At 41.8% G+C, this 23139-nt stretch overlaps 1 protein-coding gene across 3 annotated transcripts in view; it reads left to right on the top strand.

Moving 5' to 3' along the window:
- The window catches only part of NEB (nebulin), a 194532-nt gene that overhangs the window by 116167 nt on the left and 55226 nt on the right, over positions 1-23139 (top strand). For all 3 annotated transcript variants that reach the window (XM_036253262.1, XM_036253261.1, XM_036253260.1), the window contains 27 exons: positions 470-673; positions 1280-1384; positions 4776-4880; positions 4982-5293; positions 5945-6049; positions 6857-6955; positions 7107-7208; positions 7335-7442; positions 8054-8365; positions 9689-9793; positions 9899-10003; positions 10598-10705; positions 11495-11602; positions 11705-11818; positions 12190-12387; positions 12764-12868; positions 13586-13690; positions 13794-13898; positions 15958-16065; positions 17117-17230; positions 17507-17704; positions 18033-18137; positions 18794-18898; positions 20037-20144; positions 21232-21339; positions 22399-22506; positions 23016-23120. In XM_036253262.1, coding sequence (XP_036109155.1) covers positions 470-673; positions 1280-1384; positions 4776-4880; positions 4982-5293; positions 5945-6049; positions 6857-6955; positions 7107-7208; positions 7335-7442; positions 8054-8365; positions 9689-9793; positions 9899-10003; positions 10598-10705; positions 11495-11602; positions 11705-11818; positions 12190-12387; positions 12764-12868; positions 13586-13690; positions 13794-13898; positions 15958-16065; positions 17117-17230; positions 17507-17704; positions 18033-18137; positions 18794-18898; positions 20037-20144; positions 21232-21339; positions 22399-22506; positions 23016-23120 — 3564 coding nt within the window. The remainder of the gene's footprint in view (positions 1-469; positions 674-1279; positions 1385-4775; positions 4881-4981; positions 5294-5944; positions 6050-6856; positions 6956-7106; positions 7209-7334; positions 7443-8053; positions 8366-9688; positions 9794-9898; positions 10004-10597; positions 10706-11494; positions 11603-11704; positions 11819-12189; positions 12388-12763; positions 12869-13585; positions 13691-13793; positions 13899-15957; positions 16066-17116; positions 17231-17506; positions 17705-18032; positions 18138-18793; positions 18899-20036; positions 20145-21231; positions 21340-22398; positions 22507-23015; positions 23121-23139) is intronic.

The following is a 23139-nucleotide window of genomic DNA, read 5'->3' as shown; positions in this document are numbered from 1 at the left end:
GATAATTACCTATTATTATTCAAACAGACATTTTTAGAATGTGCATATGCACCCCAACATTGACCCCCTGCCACAGAAAACAAGCAGAACAAAATTCTGCTGTGGCCTTGGCGGGTTTGGCTCAGCACGTAGAGGCACGACCAGAAGTCCATGGATTCGATTCCTGGTCAAGGCCTCGTACCTGGGTTGCAGGTTAGATCCCCGGCGACCAATCCATGTCTTTCTCTCTCTCTTTCTCTCCCTCCCTTCCACTCTCTCTAAAAATCAATCAATTATCCTTGGGTGAGGAATAACAAAAAAACAAACAAGCAAACAGAACGAAAACAAAAACACTGCTGTGCATATGATCAATTGTGTTTGTCAGGACACTGCTCACTTTTTATTATGTGTGGAAGATAAAATATAACAAATTGTTTTCCTATTTTGCTTTTTAAAAATCTGTTTCTAACCAGCTTGGTTTCCTTTCCAGGCTGTCTACAAGGCTGACTTGGAGTGGCTGCGGGGCATCGGCTGGATGCCTGATGGGTCTCCCGAAGTGCTGAGAGTCAAAAATGCCCAGGAGATCCTACGAGACAGCGTCTACCGGACCCCAGTGGTGAACCTCAAGTACACAAGTATTGTGGACACACCGGAAGTTGTCCTTGCTAAATCAAATGCTGAAAATATTAGTATTGTAAGTCACCATTTTCTCTATGATACGATTAGGTTGGTGTTAAAAATAAATGAAGTAATTCACTTGGTAATCTGATAGTAATAATGTTGATGATAGCAAAAATTTTCACATTGACAGAGTCATTTTATTATTACTTAATAATTCTAAACAAAAACTCAGAGTATTGATAAAAAGTATTAATACAGCCCTGGTCGGTTTGGCTCAGGGGTTAGAGCGTCGGCCTGCGGTCCAGAGAGACCCAGGTTCGGTTCCCGCTAAGGGCACGTACTTCAGTTGCAGTTTTTCTCTGGCCCTGGTTGGTCATGCGGGTGGCAGCCACTCTATGTGTTCCTTTCACGTTGATGTTTCTTTCTCTCTCTCTCTCTCTGTCTCTCTCTCTTCCTCTCTCTCCCTCCCACTCTATATGAATAAAAATGGAAAAATGTCCTCGGGTGAGGATAAAAAATATATATATATTAATACAGATTTTATATCAAATTTCAGTAACTTACGTGAAAAGACTCTAGATATGAAAAGATTTGGATCCAAAAAATGGAAATCTGTGCATTGGGACAAGCCAAATTACAAATCACAGAGTAATTTTGTTATTATTGGTTCTTTCTATAGCCAAAGTACCGAGAAGTTTGGGACAAGGATAAAACTTCGATCCACATCATGCCCGATACTCCAGAAATTAATCTCGCCAGAGCCAATGCTCTCAATGTGAGCAATGTAAGTACTGCAGCAGACTCACCCAGCTGGTGCTACAGTATCACCCGTGGAACTCTCCGTAGCCACAGGAGAGCAGATTGGTGGAGGCAGGCGGACTCCGCACCACCTGCCCTGGCCAGCGGTGAGGACACGAGCAGCTCCCTGGCTCGAGTCCCTGGGCAGGGTCAGGACCGGTGAGCTAGTGTCAACAGGATAAAAGGGAGAAGGGAATAAGGACAAGAAAGATGAGTCAGGAATGAAAAACCCACAAACAAGCATGGGGAGTTAATGACAGAGTCAGATAAAGTCTAAACATGAGAATTATTTGCAAAATTTTACAAATTAATTTTAAAACCTGGATTATAGGGAATTTTCTAGGAAATTACAAATTACCAAATTAACCCCAGAAAAAAAAAAATACATATAGCAAGAAATTAAAGAAATACAGAGAGTTATTAAAGACTTTTTTTCTCCTCTCAGATGCCAGGGTCACCCAGATGATTTCACAGAATTCTTTTAAAACTTAAACAAAACAAAACCTAACGTAAAGCTCAATGAAAGAAGAAAAGCCATCACAGTTACCAACACTTGTCCAAATAGTTTCACAAATGAAAACTAGACCAATACTAATGAGGAAGATCTTAAATAAAATATGAACACATCAAATTCAGTTATACATAAATATGTGACAACAACTAGGATTCATCCAGGAATTCCAAGAAGGTTCCATATTCAGAAACCTAATAATGTAATAGAACCAAAGAGAGAAATCATACGTTCCTTTTATTAGATTTGAAAAGGCATGCAACAAAAATCAGTATCTGCTCTTATTTTTAAAAATCAAATCTTAGCAAAATAAGAATAAATGAGTGTTTTCTTGACATGACTAAAAGAATAAATCTCAAATCCAAGGTGAGGCTCATCCTCTGTAACTAAGCTTCTCATCAGGTCAGGAATAAAACAAGGATGCCCATTGACATGGCCATTGTGCTAAAAGTTCTAGCTGAGTAAGCTTCTCATTCAAGCCAAAATAACTAAATAAGAGTAAGAATAAGAGATACATTTTGGAAAGAGAAGAGGAAAAGTATCATTACTTGCAGAATAAATCGTTATATGCTTGAGAGAAGCAAGAATCTACTTAAAAATCTGTTAGATAAAATGAACTTGGTGATGTGGCTACCTACACAACTCAGCAATGTTCAGGGGGGGTACCACCTGCAGGGATCACAGAGGTTTCTCATGTGCAGAATAAGTATGACCTTAGAAGAAATATACTACCTTAGTGCAATTCATCATGGTTTGAAACTGCATCTTTCAAAAAATAATACAACTTGTGGGAGAAGGTGCCTGCCAAGCAAAGATTCCTCACCATGTGTTAAACTGCACACCATCCAATCTATTATAATGAGCCACTTGGAGGCTAATTTTTTTTCAAGGATGGGGGGGGGGGTTGTAGGGCCCTGATACCTTTTTTTTGGACCAGAGTCTGTATTTTGGGCGCAGTGCACGCTTGCCAGGTGGCGGGGTGCAGACAGTCAACCCCTCATTTCAGCACAGCCTCCTCGGCGCTCTGGTTTGCTCCAGAAGCATCTTTGGCAGAAAAATTCTGGAAAGTCTCACATGCTCTCTTTTGCATGATACATTTCTCATCTGGAAATACCAGAACCCTGATATGATGATATAAGCACGACCAGTATTTGAAACTGTGCCAAAAGTCAAGTTATTAACTTTAGATATTTAGATATTAATGAGAATCGCTTGTGTTTGAGAAGAAATCAAACATCCCATCGGCATGTTAACCAAAATGTGCGTTGTCTTTACACAGGCTGTCATCATATCATTATAATCTTTATAGAATCCACTATTTAAAACTCTTCCCATCGTTTAGAAAACACATTTTTAGAATATTTGTATACAATTTTACAGGTAACCAAGCAAATTCATATTAAATTGACCCATTTAATCTTCTAACTAACCACATGAGTAAAATATGGGTTTTTTTTAATCAAATGAAAGTTGAGACTTAAAAAGATTAAGAGGAATTTGCCCATGTTCTCACAGTAGAAGAAGTTTGGTTTCAAGCCAGATTATTTCTCTAGTTCAAATAAAAAATATATTTGACCACACATGTAATAAATAATGTAGTAAACAATGAAAATGTAATAAATAAAAAACAAGAACTTAAAAATAACATAATGACAGGTTTACATCAAATATTCTCTAGTATAATACATTTAAATGTGGAGAATAGTTTTTCTTTCGTACAGAAAACAAGTCAATTGTTAAAATAGGACCACCCAAATATATACAAAAACGTTAATGAAAATTCCTACAAAACGTATCCATACTTACAAAAACAAAATTTACCTGAGCACTCGTATTTCAGATATGAAAAGGCCATGAAATTATCAGTAATAGAAATTCAGCTCCCATTTCTGTGTTGTAGATCCCGTACTGATGGTATGCTTTCTAAATTACACACTTGCATTACTGTTACTTCTGAGCCTTTGTGACATTGTCAGTACAGACTGTGCCTATTTAAATATGAACATATACTTTTTTACTTTTATTTTTTAAAATTTTTTATTTATTTATTTGTTTTTGTTACAGATGTTTCTTGTTTTTCCCCCATTGACACCCTCCTTCCCTCCCCCCCCCCACTCCATCCCCAGCTTTGTTGTCTATGTTCATTGGTCATGCATACATGCATGTAAGGTCTGTGGTTTATCTCTTTCCCCACAAACCCCCCTCCTCTGAGGCCTGTCAGCCTGTACCCCATCTCTGGGTTAATTTTGTTCAGCAGTGAACATATATTTTTTAAGTTATCTGTAAATCAGTCACTCCCTTAATTAACTTCTCTTTGCAAAAAAAAAAAAAAGACGCTACATTTTTTAAATGGTTATTAACATCTAATTGTACTTCAGCAGGAATATCTAACTTTCCCAAACAATATGAATCATCAGTCCCACAAGATCTAAGAAACCATATTGGGGGAAGGAAGCCCCACAAATGTAAAAAGTTTATAATTTTTAAGGTTACAAAATTGAATTGAATTTAAAAGTTAAATAATTTGAATTATTGAATTAAAGAAACTCAATAACCCATTAATGTCTGAACTTAAAGTTATCCCAAAGCTACCAATACAAGAGGCAACTAAACTCCTTTACACAAACCATTTACAACTACATGGAGACCATGATTCAAGCTAAAAGGAAAGAACACTGGTCAAGCCCAGATGTTTGGACCCCGGACACAATGTTACAGTTCAGTGCCATGGCACCGAATGATTCTTTCACCTATTCTTTCTTTAACTGGTTCTGGGACTTCAAAACTGCATCCCTCTGATAATTGTACGTGAGCCCTTGAGGTCACTGGTAAATGAACTTGAAACGATACCATTTGTTCTCTTTAGAAAATCTACCGCGAAGGCTGGGACGAGATGAAGATGAGCTGCGACATACGGCTGGACGCCATCCCCATCCAGTCGGCCAAGGCGTCCAGGGAGATCGCCAGTGACGTAAGCATGGCCTCTTTCCATGTCTCAGTTTTTGCAGCACATGCCCTCCGTGTGTCGAGAAAACAAACTGTGATCCATCTGCTTTGTTCTTGCATCTCCAGTATAAATACAAGCTTGACCACGAGAAGCAGAAGGGCCACTACGTGGGCACCCTCACAGCCAGGGATGACAACAGGATCCGCTGGGCCCTCATAGCGGGCAAGCTGCAGAATGAGAGAGAGTATCGGCTGAACTGGGCCAAATGGAAGACCAAGTTCCAGAGCCCCGTGGATATGCTCTCCATCTTGCATTCTAAAAACTGCCAGACTCTGGTCAGCGACATTGATTACCGCCATCGCTTACACCAGTGGACATGCCTGCCTGACCAGAACGATGTGATTCAGGCCAAAAAGGCCTACGAACTGCAAAGCGATGTGAGTGGGTTGCAGTGAGATGAGCTCTTCTGTATTTTGTCATGAGTCACAGACAGTTTATGTCATTAAGTCCTTGTATCAGAAATTCATGTCTCCATACAGCCAAGAATTTGGTTTTAGGTACACTTTCTAGTGTAGTATCAAAGTCACCCAAGCCATAAAGGATCTGGACTTGTGTCAAGAAATCACAGGTAGTGTGAATATAGTTCTTATTATTACAGGGCAAGATCAATGACAGAGAAAATATTATTTCTATAAAATTTAAGTAGCAGCAGAGGTTTATATGATCGCTACAATATTGGCAGCCCAGGAGCAGGATGTAGGCACAGATATGCTTGTTTAGTTGACACAAAGTTTAAAGCTTTTGAATTAAGTTGCCAGGGTTTTTACACCAGGAAACTTTGTGTACAAATCTAGGATTTTCCATTTCTCTTGGATAACCTCGGGCTGAACGGAAGCCAATCCCTTTCAAACAGAAAATATGTCCCTCAGTTTGTCATACCACCTGGCCTCCTAATTAACTTACGTATGTTGCCTGCCTGGCCACTTGAGTGTATCCTTCTTGAACTGTATTTCTTCATCAGACCAACGGACAGAGGAGCAGGACTTGTGGCTAGAGTTGCTGACTTTATCCCGGCCTTGTTTTCACAGGCTGTTTACAAGGCTGACTTGGAATGGTTGCGTGGGATTGGATGGATGCCCAATGATTCTGTTTCCGTCAATCACGCCAAGTATGCTGGAGATATCTTCAGTGAGGTATTTCAACATTTTATCCTGCCATTTGTTACATTTCTTGAAAGATTGAACAAAAATACACAAGCCCTGGCTGGGTGGCTCAGTTGGTTGGAGCATTGTCCCACACCAAAATGTTTCGGGTTCAATTCCTGGCCAGGGCACATACCTAGTTTGTGGGTTTCATGCCCGATTGGGGTACGTACAGGAGGCAACTGACCAATGTTTCCCTCTCAATCTCTCTCTCTCTCTCTCTCTCTCTCTCCTTTCTTCTCTCTAAACATAATTTTTTATGTGTGGATTTTAAAAAATGCACAAGCCAAAATTTAGTCATTCCCTATCAACAGTATAAACAATTTCAATAGTTGTTATTTGAGCCAGGCATACATTTTCCCCAAAATAATCCTGTGCTGTTGCTATGACACTACAGGACCATATCCATAATATAGTATCCAGCACACCTGTTATGCCTGGAATTATATATATGAAAAATTCCTTTTGTCAGCAATAGGAAAATACTTGTGAGAAGTTTGTCCAGTTGAAAAAAAAATGTATTGAGTATTATGATACACATAATATTTGTAATGATATATTACATGACTTTGGGAGCTAAGAAAACCTACTGCTTTAAAATCTGTGGGAGATATAAGAAGCCAACTCATGTGGTAAAAAATAAAATGCTAAGAAGAAAGCCAAATTGCGGAGAAGACACCATTCAAATATGGTGCTCTATGCTTCTAGCAGAAAAGGATCCTTAAATGTAGCATACCTCTCTCAGCTCACACAAGACCGGTGACGACGCCTGTCTAAAACCTATTTTCTTTCCCATAGAACAAATATCGTACAAAAATCGAAACCCTGAACTTTACTCCTGTGGATGACAGGGTGGATTATGTGACAGCCAAACAAAGTGGTGAGATCCTAAATGATGTAAGTACAGGGCTGTTACTCTGAAATCGTCATTTCAAAGCTTTTCCGCCTACTAACTCAGCATCGATCATTGTCTCGGGTACAGACTGTAATCTTTGAGCTAGATCGTTGAGGCTAGTTTACTTACACTCTGTTTGCCTCTCGCTTCCAGATTAAATACCGGAAAGATTGGAATGACACCAAGTCGAAGTACACCCTCACGGAAACCCCGCAGCTGCACACTGCCCAGGAGGCCGCCCGGATACTGGACCAGGTATGGGCTTCACCAGGTGCCCGGGACTCTGTGTGGGGGTGGAGGACCACGACGTGCCGATCTGGGGTGCCTGCTACGCCTCCCCTGACTCCTCGGTGTAACCCTTCGTTGTGCCCTGTCTTCTAGTACCTCTACAAGGAAGGCTGGGAGAAGCAAAAAGCCACGGGTTACCTTCTGCCCCCGGACGCCGTGCCGTTTGTCCACGCCCACCACTCTAGTAATATTCAGAGCGAGGTAATTCATTCATTCTGCCAAGAGTGCCCTTTGCAAAGGCTGGCCTTGCGGTGGGCAGCCCTGTCACGCTAAGGCATAGCACGGTGGAGTGTCCCGTCGGCTCGGCAAGCCTGGCCAGGCGTGGGGGTGGGGGGAGAACCTGCTCCTTTCTGGTCCTTTTCCCATGACTTTGGAGTTATTTCTCCGCCTTGACTATCGTTTGAGATCTTTACTTTTTCATTCATTTTTTTAATTGAGGTAAAATTGACATCTAACATTATATTAGTTTCAGGGGTACAGTGTAATGATTTGGTGTTTGTATATATTGGGAAATGATCACCACAATATATACATCCATCACCGTCGTCACGTTTTCTTTTATTCCCTGGCTCATCTAACCTCTAGGCCTTCAAATGAAATATTGCCAGAATTAGGAAACAAATATCTTTTTGTTTTTCACTTTTAAGTTGATAGTCTTTTATATGTATTTATTTCAATGTTTTTTGTTATTTATTCTCAGGGTGGGGGTATGTGACACAAAAAACTGGGGGGCTGAATTTGCTGACGCCCAAAGTCCTTTTGCCCTGTGTGCTTATCAAAGCTGATGGAATCTCTCTGCTTCATCCCACCAGCTGAAATACAAAGCGGAGCATGTAAAACAGAAAGGTCATTATGTAGGTGTTCCGACCATGAGAGATGATCCTAACCTGGTGTGGTTTGAGCACGCGGGCCAGATTCAGAACGACAGACTGTACAAAGAGGACTATCATAAAACAAAGGCCAAGATCAATATACCTGCTGACGCGGTGTCCGTGTTGACCGCCAAGCAGGGGCAGTCCCTTGTCAGTGATATTGATTACCGTCATTACCTGCACCAATGGATATGTCATCCTGACCAAAACGATGTTATTCAGGCAAAGAAGGCCTATGAGCTTCAGAGCGATGTAAGTGGCTTTTGCTTCTTAATTTTCTAGAAACGTATTGTATACTCTGAAAATTGTAAGTAGCATTCCAGAAGGACCACTCTTTGAAACTTGGAGTCCTAAGTATTTAGTTTGTTCCTGGAAGGAACTGAAGCTGGATATGAATGAAGTAGAGGAAGGTCAGGAACAGTGACTGAGTGACAGGTGGTCTGCTGGCTGCACTTCTGAATACATTTCAAAGTCAGTTGTTGTTTTCTTAATCTGCTACTTTTGTACCATCGTATTAGCAACTCCTCACTCACATTTGCATGAAAAATGATCATCAACTGATTTAAAATAGTAATGGCCTTGGGAGGGAATTGGGGTTGAGTTGGGATTTTGACAACATTGCATGATAGAACAGTCGAGGCCCTGGGAAGGCCCCATTCTTGCTTTGCCAAGCGTCTCATCCTTCAAGGCATTTATGAAGTAGTCGCTTGCAAGGAATCAAAGCAAGGGGGCCCAGGTTTTCTCATGCAGAGCTTCGGTTAAACTAGGGTAGAGAATATGACTTCGGCCACCTTGCACTGAGGCCTGCATCAAGATCTCTACCTGACACCAGGTGTCTGTAGGGAACAGAAACATGAGGCATCAACATGATGCTCAGGTGCACTGAGGAGCTAACCCTACCTAGGCCTTCTCCTCACTTCCAAAACAGAAACGGGAAGTAAAAAGCTACCTGTAGCGCAGGTGCTGAACTTGAACCTCCCACCTCACCGGTTGCTGCAGCAGAGAGACCACTGTGGAACTTGAATCAGACTAGTAACCCCTCCCCATTTGGTGTGGGTGGGCTGGGGGAATCCAGGAGCTAATGGCGAAGTGTAGAGGCAGGCTTGAGTAGGAGGTTGCCTCCCCTAACCCTGCAGTCCGTGGACATTTACATTTGTAATTTCCTTTATTCTAAATGTCCCACATATTTCTATCTAACTAAATATACCACCTCTTTGATAAAGCCTTGGTTTCTGCTCACAGCTGGAAACAGCAGCCCCTGCCCTAACTCCCACAGCACCCGAGTGGTCTTGTTCGCACAGCTCTTACCCACTTTCCATTCCGTGAATGATCTCTCCACGCCTAGGCTCCTTCCTTGTGCTTATCCTCAAAGCACCTAGATCAGTGCTTCATTCCTCGTAAGAGGTTCAAGAGAGATTGTTCAGGTGTACCGATGAAAGCGTGATTGAATAAAGGAGACAACAGCTACGAGAGATTGAAATCCTTTAAAAGCTGAAAACATTGTTTTTAATCTGCCGTCTGTGGCCCTGTGTCTGGTTCACTTTCCCCGCATCACATCTTTCTTCCTGTTCTCAGAATATCTACAAAGCGGACCTGGAGTGGCTCCGAGGCATTGGCTGGATCCCCCTGGATTCTGTGGAGCATGTGAGGGTGACTAAAAACCAAGAAATGGTGAATCAGGTACACAAAGGTTTATTCTTACCTAAGGGCTGGCCTCCTTACCGGCCATGTGGGGACAGGTACTCTAAGGGGAGACCTGTCTTAATCATCTCGATTTCTTTGCAGGTGAAATATAAGAAAGCAGCTCTGGACAACTATCCTAACTTCACAAGTGTGGTAGATCCTCCAGAGATTGTTTTGGCCAAGATTAACTCAGTCAATCAAAGTGATGTAAGTCTGCTTTGTGTATAATGAGGTACATAGACTGAGGAGCTAGTTGTCTATCACTGAACAGATCGGCTTGTAAGAAAATTGAGGTGGGGAGAGGTTATATAACCTTTGGGAGAGAATTCTTAAAAGCCACTAGTAGGTGGTATAATTCTACCCACTTTTAGACAATATCTTTTTTTTCTATTAATCCTCACCTGAGGATATTTTTTCCATTGATTTTTAGAGCGAGTTGAAGAGAGGGTGGGAGGGGGAGAGAGAGAGAAACATCGATATGAGAGAGGCACATTGATCAATCTGTTGCCCCCTGCATGTGCCCCCCCAACTGGGGCTGAGGATGATTTGCAACCCAGGAACATTTGTGGGCCAACGCTATAACCACTGAGCACCACTGGGTGATAATACCCATATTTTTGTCCAACTTATTCTATTGTACTAGCTGAAATGGACTGAAAGCAATTCCTTTTAATCTCTAGTCCATTCATTCATTTTAATCTCTAAATGTAGACTATTATCTTTCAAGGTAGATACAATGAAATTTTAAAAATATATTTATAGTAATCAGAGGTTTTGTTTTGTTTTGCTTTCTCTCCTTAGATAAAATATAAAGAAACATTTAACAAATTAATAAAGGGCAAGTATATGTTTTCTCCAGAGACACCATACATCACCCACTCCAAAGACATGGGAAAACTCTACAGTACCGTAAGTTCTCTTTTATGTGACATATAACTCAGTTCCTAATTTTAAGCTCTTATCAGTATTCATATCCTTGGATGATACTGTGAACCACTGAACTTATGAGGAGAACTGTTACTTTGGTTGTATTTAGTCTTGTTTATTAAAAGCAGCAAATTGTTCAGAGCATGAACTGTTTGTCCAGCTGGTACTTTTTGAGCTGCCGTGATGTGCCCGGCACGGAGGAGCTAAAGCTCAAAGGACACAAGCCCTTTGGGAGGTCATACAAGTGAGAGGAACAGACACACGCATAAATAGACAGATGATAATGTAACACGTGCAGTACCAGCTCTGAACCCACACAGGACTGAGCAACCGCCATCAGAGAAAAGACAGGAAAGGCTGGTCACTCATTAGAGGTCATGTACAGACAGCTCCAGCCAGCGGATGGAGGACATGCCCTTCTCTTTCCATTCAGCTAATTTAAGGGACGATGTACGTGTGCACGAGGCATGCATATGTGTTTAAACTCAGTGGGAAGCAATCTTCGGCAATCCTCCCCCTAGGAGCAGATTGGTTTTCACTTTTATTAGGACTGTAAATACAGTTAACCTCTGTAATAAAATGCCACCGAGTTTGTAGATTTCACTTGCAACAAACCCAAAGACTACCTTGTTCTTAAGTAGGTACACTAACAGCTGTAAATAAAGATTTAAGCCTTGACTTTAAACCTACATATTTTACCTTGATTTTACCACTTTCTTTTTAGTGGCATCTGAAAGCAAATTTTTGTCAACACGCATTTCTCTGTTCTAGATACTGTATAAAGGGGCGTGGGAAGGCACCAAGGCCTATGGCTATACCTTGGATGAACGCTACATCCCTATTGTTGGAGCCAAGCACGCTGACTATGTGAACAGTGAGGTCAGTAGGACTTTTTCCTCTCACGGATTTGAGAGTCTTTCTTGGGGAGCCAGGGCTGGTTAGAAAACCCCAGTGGTTCTCAATGTTGTACCCATTTCACAGCTGAAATACAAAGAGACATTTGAGAAGCAGAAGGGTCACTACTTGGCTGGAAAAGAAATCAGTGAGTTCCCTGGTGTGGTTCACTGTCTGGATTTCCAAAAGATGAGGAGCGCGGTAAGCAAAGTTCACAGTTCCTTTATTTCTGATCTGCCCTTTGGTTCGAGATTAGCTGAGGATGGGGGATGAGGAACGAATCAATCATGAGATTTTCCCCAACTTTGCTGGTTAGCCTTTGCATCTTTGATAACTTTGAGCCCCTCCCCCCTTTACTATGAAACACACAGTGAGGGCTCTGTATTTGGCAACAAGCTCACTATTTACCCTATGTTATAAAAGGATGAGGCATTTTTTTAAAAATATATTATAGTATTATTTGTGCAAGCTTAGTCTATTCTAAAGGTGCTGATCCATATTGGAAATAAGTCTCTATCAGTAAATTTACAGTTTCCTTCCTTATTTTTGTCTTTAAAAATATTATTCTTTAGTTGAACTACAGAAAACATTACGAGGACACCAAAGCGGACATTCATATCCCCAATGATATGATGAATCACGTGCTGGCCAAAAAGTGCCAGTACATCCTCAGTGACCTGGAATACCGACACTACTTCCACCAGTGGACTTCTCTCCCAGACGAGCCCAGTGTCCTCGTGGCCCGAAACGCACAGGAGATCTTGAGCGATGTATGTCTTCTCTACAGCTTACCTTAATTACAGGCTTCACCCAGCCCTGCCTTGGCTCTAATTGTCCCTGTATTCATAAACCCTGCTGCTTTTCAATACAGCGTGGCATGAAGAACCACTTTTTGGTTTAAGAATTCCCTCTAAACCATGGACATCTATGGTTAGTATGTAGTCTGTTTAACATTAGAATAAAACTTAGCTATTGCTCTCCTCCTAAGCTTTGTTTGGGCAGAGCATTAAAGTCCTCCCAGCTGTTGAGAAGCCCACCCTGTGACCACTAAGCTCCAAGCACAGCCATGAGCTGATAGATCATCAAAACATTCCATTGTAAATTCATTGAGTATCTGTATCTTTCACCGTTTCTTCTTTCTTGCAGAATGTGTATAAAGATGACTTGAATTGGCTGAAAGGCATTGGATGCTATGTTTGGGATACACCCCAGATCCTCCAAGCCAAGAAATCGTACGACCTTCAGAGCCAGGTGAGCCAATCTTCCCAGAAGGACTAATTCGCAGTGGATCAGTGGGATCCATGGTGCTCTCAGTGGGGTGTTAGCAAGGCTGTCCCCGTGCCCAGGCAGAGCACGCTGCTCTAACTGCATGGCCAAGGGGAACCAAAGGCCACTTCCCAGTAAAACCTCTCCTGGTGGCCTGCTCGGTGCTGGATCTTCTCCGTTTGAGTCTCTTGGTAGTTTAAGGCATTAGACATTTCTAACAGAAAGTTATCTGGGAGGTATTTCATAGTAAACTACTCTCAAGCATTAATGCCTTAGTTGATCAGGTTACCTTGTAGACAGTAGAATGCTAATGCATGCTTTGAGCATAGGAAGATAAGCTCTGAAGTTAAAAAAAAAAAAAAGGTATTTAGAAAATCTCCCAGCATATGGTTCCGTTCTGATAGGGCAGACGAGTGGAATGTCGAAATTGAGGGGCTGCCGTCGGGTGGAGCACAGGCATGGGCAAGACGACAAAATGAAGAAGCGGGCCTGGCAAAGATCCAGACCTCCCTCTTGGTCAGGAGAAACTGCTGGTTTTGACAGCCACATGAAATCAGCAGGATGATACAGTGCTAGCCTCTTTGTCAGGATTAAAGGAAACCCAGACTGAAAATAAGGGCACATCTAAGTTGGCACAAACCGCTGAATCTGACCGCAGACCTGTATTTCACTAGTCTAGATGACCTTCGCTTTTCTTCACAGCTACAATACACGGCAGCAAGTAAAGAAAATCTCCAGAATTATAATCTGGTCACAGATACACCACTTTACGTGACGGCTCTTCAAAGTGGCATCAATGCCAGCGAGGTGCGTCTTGCTTGTCTTCTCTTCTGGAACAAGCCTTCATTTTCATTTGTCTTTACATGTTTTCAAACAGCAGAGAAGAATAACCCATCTTTTCCATCTGTAGGTGAGATATAAAGAAAACTATCATCAGATTAAGGACAAATACACGACAGTACTGGAAACAGTGGATTATGACAGAACCAAGAATCTGAAGAACCTTTACAGCAGTGTGAGTAGTTTTTTTCCCTCTCATTTGAGTAGCTTTCCCCACCTTAGGGGCACTAGGAAAATAAAAGGAATAGGTACTTTATTCCCAAAGGTTTGTCCAGTTTTTTTCTCTGACCTTCAAATTCCTACTTTATCTCATACATCCTGCTCATTGTGATGGGGTGAGCCCCAATTTGAATATTGCACTATTTCACGCAGTTGACACAAATTCAGCAACTCCCATGTTGCAAGCAGGTACCGTTGAAGCTACTCATTGTTGACCCTGAACTTGTCTTTCCCTGGCTTCTCTAGTGGCCACTGGTTTGCAGACCAACCAAAGCACTCTTTTTTTTCCTCTTCTGAATTGATTAATTCAACACTTTTTTAAAAAAACTTCATTTTGAAATAATTTGGGATTTACAGAAAGGTTTCAAAAAGTGTTCATAGAATTCTCACAGTTTTTTCCTGTTCCAGACCTAGAATCAACCACCTCTCCAAGGAGCCCTAGTTTATTTACTAGAGAATGGTATTTCAAAACCAAGATCTATGCATTGGGTGTGCTCATGGCTCCTGGGGTGTCATTGCCATGTGCCCTTTGAGTGCACAGAGCTTAGAAATATATGTATGTATACTGATCCATGTGTACTTACATGTCTGATTTCTGTATTTATCCAACGGTATCTGTACTTTTAAACGATGAGTTCGTACTGATACCTCCAATGCAATTCAACACCCAGGGTTCATTTGAGCCTTCCCCCTTTCCTTACTTACAACTTCTTTTTCCAACTTGTAACCTTCTTTTTCCTTTCTACTGAAAAGCCTGGTTCTCATTTTCTATGATATATTTACTTGTCTCTGCAACCTTTGTATGCACATAAAGTATTTGCAGAATTGTTAACCTATACCACTCTGAGAAACAAATTTTCTAACTAGAGTACAGTATCTTGTGTATAATTATTTTTGCCTATAGCCTTTGAGTACCTGGTCAAAATATCATTTTCCAAAATAACTTAAGTTAGTTTTCTTCCTCACTTTCTTCACTGTAGTCTTGTTATGCATTTGTAATACAGTTACATTAATTTGTCACAGTTTGTATTTCATTTTAATTCCCTCCCTCATTCAGATGGATTCTTTTTGTTTGTTTTAATTCACATTCAGCAAATTTCACCGTTTGTGGTATATAGTACTATGGATATTGATAAACACAGACAGTCATGCATTCACCACCACAGTCAAGATACAGAAAAATTCTTCCAAATTTCAATCTTGCTCCCTCTCCTGCTTATCCCTAAAGTCTTACCATTTCCAGAATGTCATGTGAATGGAATTACATAGGGTATAGCCATTTGGTCTGGCTTCCTTCTCTTGGCAAAATGAATTTATATATTATGCACATTATTGCAAAAATCAGTAGTTTGATTTTTGCTTGCAGAATAGGTGTCCCACAGTGTGTTTGTCCATTCACAGTTGAAGGAATTGGAGTTGTTTCCAGAGTTTGCCAATTATGAATAAAGCTGCTCTATACATTTGCATATGGGTTTTTCTGTGCACATAAGTTTTCATTTCTCCTGGATAAATGAATATGGAGAAGTGGAAATAAACATAGTTTGAGTTTCCACTAGCTACATAAAAGTAGGGAAAGGCAAACAAGTTTAAAAAAAAAAAGTTCGTTGTTTTCAACCGCCAGAAATTCTTAGACCTATGGGGAATGAATATGGCATCAAAAACTCTGATAACTGCCCTGGCAAGTTTGGCTCAGCGGTTGGAGCATCAGCCTGTGGACCAGAGAGTCCCAGGTTTGATTCCCTCTAGGAGCACATGCCAAAAAAGAAAACCCACAAAACTCTGATAACTCTCAGACTGTGATAAGTACTATGGTAGAGAACAAAACAATGGACTATGAAACTTCGGTCATGGCATTGCACCAGTCATTCACGTAGGGTACTTGGATCCCACAGATTGAGAAGATCAGAGGGTTGTTAGGACGTGTCTAAGGACAGAAACGGAGGGGAAATCTGCTACGCAGAAGCTAACCAGAATGTATTTTTTCACATTCACAAGAAGGTTTTTAACCCCTACAGAACCTGTACAAGGAGGCCTGGGAAAAAGTGAAAGCCACCAGCTACATCCTGCCTTCCAGCACCATGTCCCTGACACACGCCAAGAACCAGAAGGATCTGGCCAGCAATGTGAGTCAGTACAGAGGTGACAGCCTTCCCGCCCACCCTCTGCCCTCCCCTGCTCTCCACTCCCAGGATCTCTCTGGCCGACAGACACGCTGCCCAGGAGCACCCCAGCACCCCCGTAGGACTATACCACCCACAGATAATTCCAGATGCTCAACCATCACAAACACTGTGCCCGTCAGTCCTTCTTCTCAAGGGCCCTGAAGTCCAGAATCAAACGCTTGTATGAAGGACACAGATGTGGCCTATTAGAATGGGGTAGATGTAAGGAGCATGTTCACTAATATTCTGGAAAATTCTGTTGGGAATTTGGGTTGGTTTCTAGTCAGCAAAGAGCTTTGCAAGAATTCTAACACAAATACTCCCACCTCTCATTTTTCTCACTGGGATGTGGGCCTCTGAGTTGTGAGAGAATTGCTATTGTATCGTGTGCTGGGAGACCGTATCCTAGTCTCTGTCAGGGCCTTCCTCCTACTTCATGAAATCATGCAGCACTAATGAATCAGCATTGCAGCTCACACACTGAGAGTCTGTTTTCCCATAGAAGTTGATCACACTCTACTTTCAGAAAACCTTGTAGAAACTAAAACTCGAAGACTGTGTCTCTGAAGCATCAGGCTTGTCTGTTATTAAAAACAAAGACATTCCTGAGCACATTTTTCCTCTTGCACTTAGGAGTAAGAAAAATAAAGCTAATATACAAAAGAGATGATTTAAAATTGCACAGTCTTTGAAATGAGTTCATTGTAGTAGCAGTACAGGTACGAGTATTGGCAGAGAAGTATTATAGACAGTAACTAAAATCTGATAGCTCTCTACAGTTTAAAAAGTGCTTTCAGATATAGTCTGAATTAAGCCTCAGCTAAGATAACCTGTGGCAGGTACAACTGCCGAACCTCTACCTCTGAGCACGGAGGAAAGGAACTCACAGAAGTGGTGAGCCCAAGTTGGCTGCATCTCAGAGATGGGTTCTCCCTAGTAAGTCTCGTGCTCTTATAACAATACGGATTTGTTACTGTCCTTATGTTTCTTCCTTTGTGCTTTCTCTCTATAGATCAAATATCGGGAAGAATATGAAAAGTTTAAAGCTCTTTACACTTTACCCAAAAGTGTTGAAGATGATCCCAACACAGCGCGATGTCTCCGAGTTGGCAAGTTCAACATTGATGTAAGTCGTCTCAAAGACCTCACTTCCAATGGAAGCCTACTAATAGAGCTGTCCATTGCAAATCAGAACAGGAGCTAGGTGTTATTGCAGCCCAGGCTGCTTCTCCTGCCCACACAAATCTGTAGACAGTGTCAGAAAAGTCCAGTCCCTGCCCATCCCCCAGCTGATTGCTGTAAGTTGGTCATCCTGACTTCTTAGGTGTATAAGAAAGTCCTATATTGCTATGATTCTGTGCATGATTTCCTGTGTGAGTGGCATGTCATTTTGACTTCACAGCGCCTGTACAAATCAGTTTACGAAAAGAACAAGATGAAAATCAACATTGTGCCCGACATGGTAGAGATGGTGACTGCTAAGGATTCTCAGAAGAAAGTCAGTGAAATCGATTACCGCCTACACCTCCACGAGTGGATTTGCCACCCTGACTTGCAAGTCAACAGTCATGTCAGGAAAGTCACAGATCAGATCAGCGATGTAAGTCCATTGCTTATGCAGGTCCACCCCTCCCCCCTGCCCCACGTGCCCACCCTGGAGAGGAGCGGACTCACCCATTTCTTCACCTCAGCCTTCTCCCAGGCTTGCTCTCCTACATACCCATAGGTCCGACTGGAATTCAAAAGTATCCCTGGAGGCAGGGCTCTGTGTGCCGATGTTTCCATGACACCTTTGGCCTCACTGTGTAATGCCTTGGGTTTTCATTCCACACGGTCAACCTCGGTCCAGAGCGTGTCCATGTCTTTGATGTTCGAGTTACGGTCAAATTTTATTTTGCTAATCCCCTTCATCTGTTTTGGTTCTGTAGATTGTGTACAAAGATGACCTCAACTGGTTGAAAGGCATTGGTTGCTATGTCTGGGACACTCCTGAAATCCTCCATGCCAAACACGCTTATGATCTACGCAACGATGTGAGTTTGACCTCTTTTGTTTTGTTTCGACGTATGTTTTTTTTCTCTACATAGTCGAGAGTTAAGGAGAGAGTATGTAAACTATGAACTTTGTCCCAGACCAGCTGTGTCTTAAGTGATGGTGAGGCTGGCTGAGCTAGAGGAAGATGCTAAGGAAGAGAAAGCAGCCATCTCTCAGGCGCACAGGTGGCATTCCCAGTCAACAGTGCGGTTGGCTCTCCCACTGGACTTGGCGGAGATGGGACACATGGCTCTTCTCTCTACCTTTTGGGCTAATTTGGATATATTAATGAGCACATAACTGTCATTATAGACAATTAGGAGTTTGTTAGGAGTTGGTGATGCCACAGACAGGATCTATTGGTGAAGAGAGGATTTGCTAGGCAAATTAACACTGTCATCAAGATTTCAGTAAGAAAGCTTAAACGTCCCCAGGAGAGCAATGGTCAAACCTCCTAGCAGACCCTGGAAGTTCCATAGAACTATAAGCGTTAGTTACACTGACTGTCATGAACTTCAAACACATCTTGGTCTGTTAACTAACCTCTAGTGAATGTAAATGCCATGAGTTCAAAAGAACCAAACCCGCTGTGGAAACCAGCAGTTTTTGATATAATGCATGGTCTAACACAGGCTTATTTTCTTCCTCTTGGCAGATCAAGTACAAAGCTCACGTGAAGAAAACAAGGAATGACTACAAGCTGGTCACTGATACTCCAGTCTACGTCCAGGCTGTCCAAAGTGGGAAACAGATAAGCGATGTAAGTGCCCCTGGGGGGAGGTACTGTGGCCAGTGATAAAGACAGGACCGCCATTCGAGCAGAAGCGGCAGACACTGGGAGACCAGAGCTGGTGCCTTAGAAAGTACTTAAGATTCTGCTCTTCACCTGAAACTAATATAAAATAATATTGAATGCCAACTACAATTGGAAAATAAAAGTAAAAGATTCTGCTTTTTCCCTAAAACCTGATGTGTTCAAGGAGCTCCCTGGGGTGAATTGTAAGTGATCTACGTCTATAAAATACTTGTTTTAGAGCTTCCAGAGTTGCTTTTTGTGTTCTTATATCAAGAGCAACAGTTTATGTGTCACTGTCTAGACCTTCTAATAAATTAGAGCTAATTAGCCCGGCTGGTGTGGCTCAGTGGTTGAGCATTGACCCATGCACCAAGAGGTCACCGGTTCGATTGCTGGTCAGGGCACATGCCCAGGTTGTGGGCCAAATCCCCAGTGAAGGACATGCAGGAGGCAGCCCATCAATGTTCTTTCTCGTAGATGTTTCTATTTCTCCTTTCATCTCTCTCTAAAATCATTATAGAAAAAAAAAATTTTTAATTAGAGGTAATTAGAGTGGAATGAGAAGGAAGCAGGCTCTGAAGTTAGAAATGTGGGAGGATTCCAGCCTCTACCAATCTATGAAGCTCAGGAAAAGCACTTAAGCCTCCAGGCCTCAGCACCCTTCTCTGTGCAGTGAGAAAACAAACGCAAAGCACCAACCATAATGCCTGGCACAGAGCAGGAAGAATTGGGCACAAAGCTGCTCTTTTTTTTTTTTTTTTTAATTAACCCCACAGGTTAATGAATAAATACTATCCCACCAGTGAGTCAGATCACTGATATCTATTATTTTTAAACTTGCAATGGTAAAATGACCATCTTTCTTCTTCTGATGCCTGAGCCAACTCTTCCACTTGCTTCTCAATGTGGGATTTATACCCTGGCTCTGCTCTTATTGGACAAAGCCCATTAATATATCAGATAGAATTCTCCAGACAAAGGGAAGCAGACTACCCTTAGAGAGAGAGAGAGAGAGAGAAACTTGTGTTTCCATTTGCTTTGCTTCTTTCTAACAATGCTGCCATTGGTCTGAATCAGTGCACTCTCTTCTCTCTGCACCCAGGCTGTCTACCACTATGACTATGTGCACAGTGTCAGAGGCAAAGTGGCTCCAACTACAAAAACCGTAGACCTGGACCGGGCTCTTCACGCGTACAAGCTCCAGAGCGAGGTGAGCAGTGAGATCTCTACAGCGTGCCTGGCAGGTATCCTGGGTGCAGCTCACAAACGCCAGGTCACTGGCCTCTGTTGAAGGCACTTCAGCCTGGGCATCTTCTCGGCCTGACCTTGTAAATTGGAAATGTTGTTCCATACTGTATATGCTGTTCCATTCACATGAGTTACAAAAAAAGGAGAACGTCGCCTGTCTTCCTCTTTGGCTGGCATATCATCCTTTTTAAGCAAGCAATGGGCATTTGGGGAGCAGTGTTTACAAGTTACAAAGCAGAGGGCCAATCTACTGTGTCTGCTCTCAAAAAGCTTAAGATCCAAGTGACAAAGACAAGGTATATAATGATAAAAGACTACTAACAATAAGAGATAAAGCTAGAAATTGCTGTTGAAATTCAGACGAGAAAGCACGTAGATTCCACTCGCATATTTAATATCTCTGTGCCAGCTGATGGTGCTACTTTGGTCTCGACCTTCAGTGCTACTCTCCTATATTGAATGTTAGAGGTAATTTGGTTTTTAATCTTTTAAATACTATTCTTACTCCCGTAGCTCCCCTGAGAGACAGGCTATTTAAGGTCACAGAAAGAAACTTCGTCCACACTCTGCCAGGAATATGAGCACCCTGCCCACTTCATAGTCTGACATCAAAGCTGTGTTTATGAGGGTGATGGGATTCCAAAGATGCTCCTTATAATCAGGACCGTCTCTGAGATTGGTGACAGCTTGAACATCACCTGAGAGTGTGGTGAAGAACAGAGGTGGCTGTTGGCAGCCTGTTTTCTCTACTTATCCCAAATTCTTACTGGTTGCCATGCGGTTTGCTGGCCATATGTTCAGAAGCATAGAAGAATTAATTCCTATAAGTTTCTGCATTCACTGCTCTCTTTTTCAGAAACAGTTGGTTAAGAGCAATTTTATTAATTGCCTAACTCTTGGAACTTACTTAATTTATTTCTGAAATCAACTCAGTAAGCATAAGTACTTTAAGTATGGGATTGAAAACCTAACGTGAGTGGGATGGGACTTGAACTTGCATCAGTTACTTGACGTAGGTGTCATTTAACCCGTTCTTCCTCACTCGGCAGAATCTGTACCGAGATGCTGGCAAGCGCTCCCTGTCTACTGGATACAGGCTTCCAGTCGACACTCCTCACTTCAAACACTCCAAGGACATGCAGTACATGAGCAGTTATGTGAGTCTCTCCTCCTTATTAAGGTGGGGTCTGAAGTGGGAGGGGCACTGATACTCATGAATAGCCTGTTCTCATCCCCCCAGATATATGGCAGTAATACTGTCTTCCTTCTGCAATGTTTCACTGGAAAAGATATAACATCACTGTATATTTCTTTGAAAAAAAAAAATGGACTTTCTGCCCAGCCAGTGTAGCTTGGTGGTTGAGCATCGACCCATGCACCAAGAGGTTGACAGTTCAATTCCCAATCAAGGCACATCCCAGGTTGTGGGCTAAATCCCCAGTGTGGGGCATGCAGGAGGCGGCCAATCAATATTCTCTCTCATCAATATTTTCATATCTCTCTCTCCCTTTCTCTTCCTCTTTCTCTAAAATCAATAAAGAAAAAAAAGGGTTTTTTTTAAAAGGACTTCTTGCCTGGCTGCTGGCCCTGGTGCTTGCCTCACTACTTACCCGCTGTACCCATTTCATAGAAAGCTCAGAGGGATAGATAGGTTCTCACTTCCTGTTGCTTGCGCCAGCATTAGTTCTGACACCAACTGTCCCCACTTTTCAGAAGTGCCAGGTTGGGACTTGATACCATTTACCTGAAGGACAAGGACTTGGAAAGTTTTGTCTATCCCAGTGACTCTGGCCTTCAGACCATACCCATAAATAAGCCATCAGCTGCAGAATAAGCTCTTCCTTCCATCTTGCCCTTTAAAGTCCTGGGAATCAAATCTGCTGGCCAGTGAGGTCCAGTATCAATCTGTAAAGCCACTCATCAGTCTTTATTCTCTTGTTTCTTCTTTGAATTTCCTAATTTACTACCTAGGTCAGAGCTAAAAAATATAGATTTTGTGTGTGTGTTTTTTTCCATTTTGCATATCTGCATACAGATTTCATCTAGGCAACCTCGAAATTTATTCCTTTCTGGACCTGGCTGTATTTGCCAACGAAATAATTTTCAAGAGTCAAATTATTATTGAAATTTTGTCAATGACTTTTTCTTATACTTAATGCTTAGAGAATAATTTTCAAATGAAAGTGAGAGTTCTCATTCTGACTTTGCTTTTGCAGTTCAAGTACAAAGAAGTTTATGAACACATCAAGGCAAATGGGTATACACTTGGCCCCAATGACGTTCCCTTTGTCAATGTCCGGAGGGTCAACAATGTTACCAGTGAGGTACTGTGAATGCTAATTCTGTGGAGAAAATATTGAATTTTGAAGACCATGGCTTTGTTTGAAATGCATTAAGAATTCATTGTAGTTCAGCTATAAATTTATACATTAGCAAGGGGTAAGAGGGTCTCTTTGTCACCATTTTGATACTGGTATCCCTTGGCAATGTTTTCTATATTAAGCAATGCCATTGGAGACCCCGATCCATAAATTATAATGCAAATTAATTGCACCTTTTGACATTTTTTATTAAAAAATCTTTAATAAATTTGCATTTTAGTCTGACTCATGATCCTAGTTTTCTACATGAACTATTCATTTGTATATCTGACAGAAAGTAGAAGATTTTATGCTTAAAATTCTTCACCGAAATAAAATATTTTCTTTGTTTCATAATATAAATCATTTTCTATACCTTCAATCTTTTCTCTCATGGCTCTTTAAGTAAAATATTTGCTTGCTAATTCGTCAATATCCCACACTAACCACCTGAAATGTTTCCTCTGATTTAGAGACTGTATCGAGAACTGTACCACAAGCTGAAGGACAAGATCCACACGACCCCTGACACGCCTGAAATCCGCCAAGTCAAGAAGACACAAGAGGCTGTCAGTGAGGTGAGTGTCTTCTTAGGAG

The sequence above is a fragment of the Molossus molossus genome, unplaced genomic scaffold (genome assembly GCF_014108415.1).
Source record: "Molossus molossus isolate mMolMol1 unplaced genomic scaffold, mMolMol1.p scaffold_m16_p_11, whole genome shotgun sequence".
NCBI lineage: Eukaryota > Metazoa > Chordata > Mammalia > Chiroptera > Molossidae > Molossus > Molossus molossus.
The sequence above is the reverse complement of the archived record's forward strand: the minus strand, read 5'-3'. Positions and strand labels throughout refer to the sequence as shown.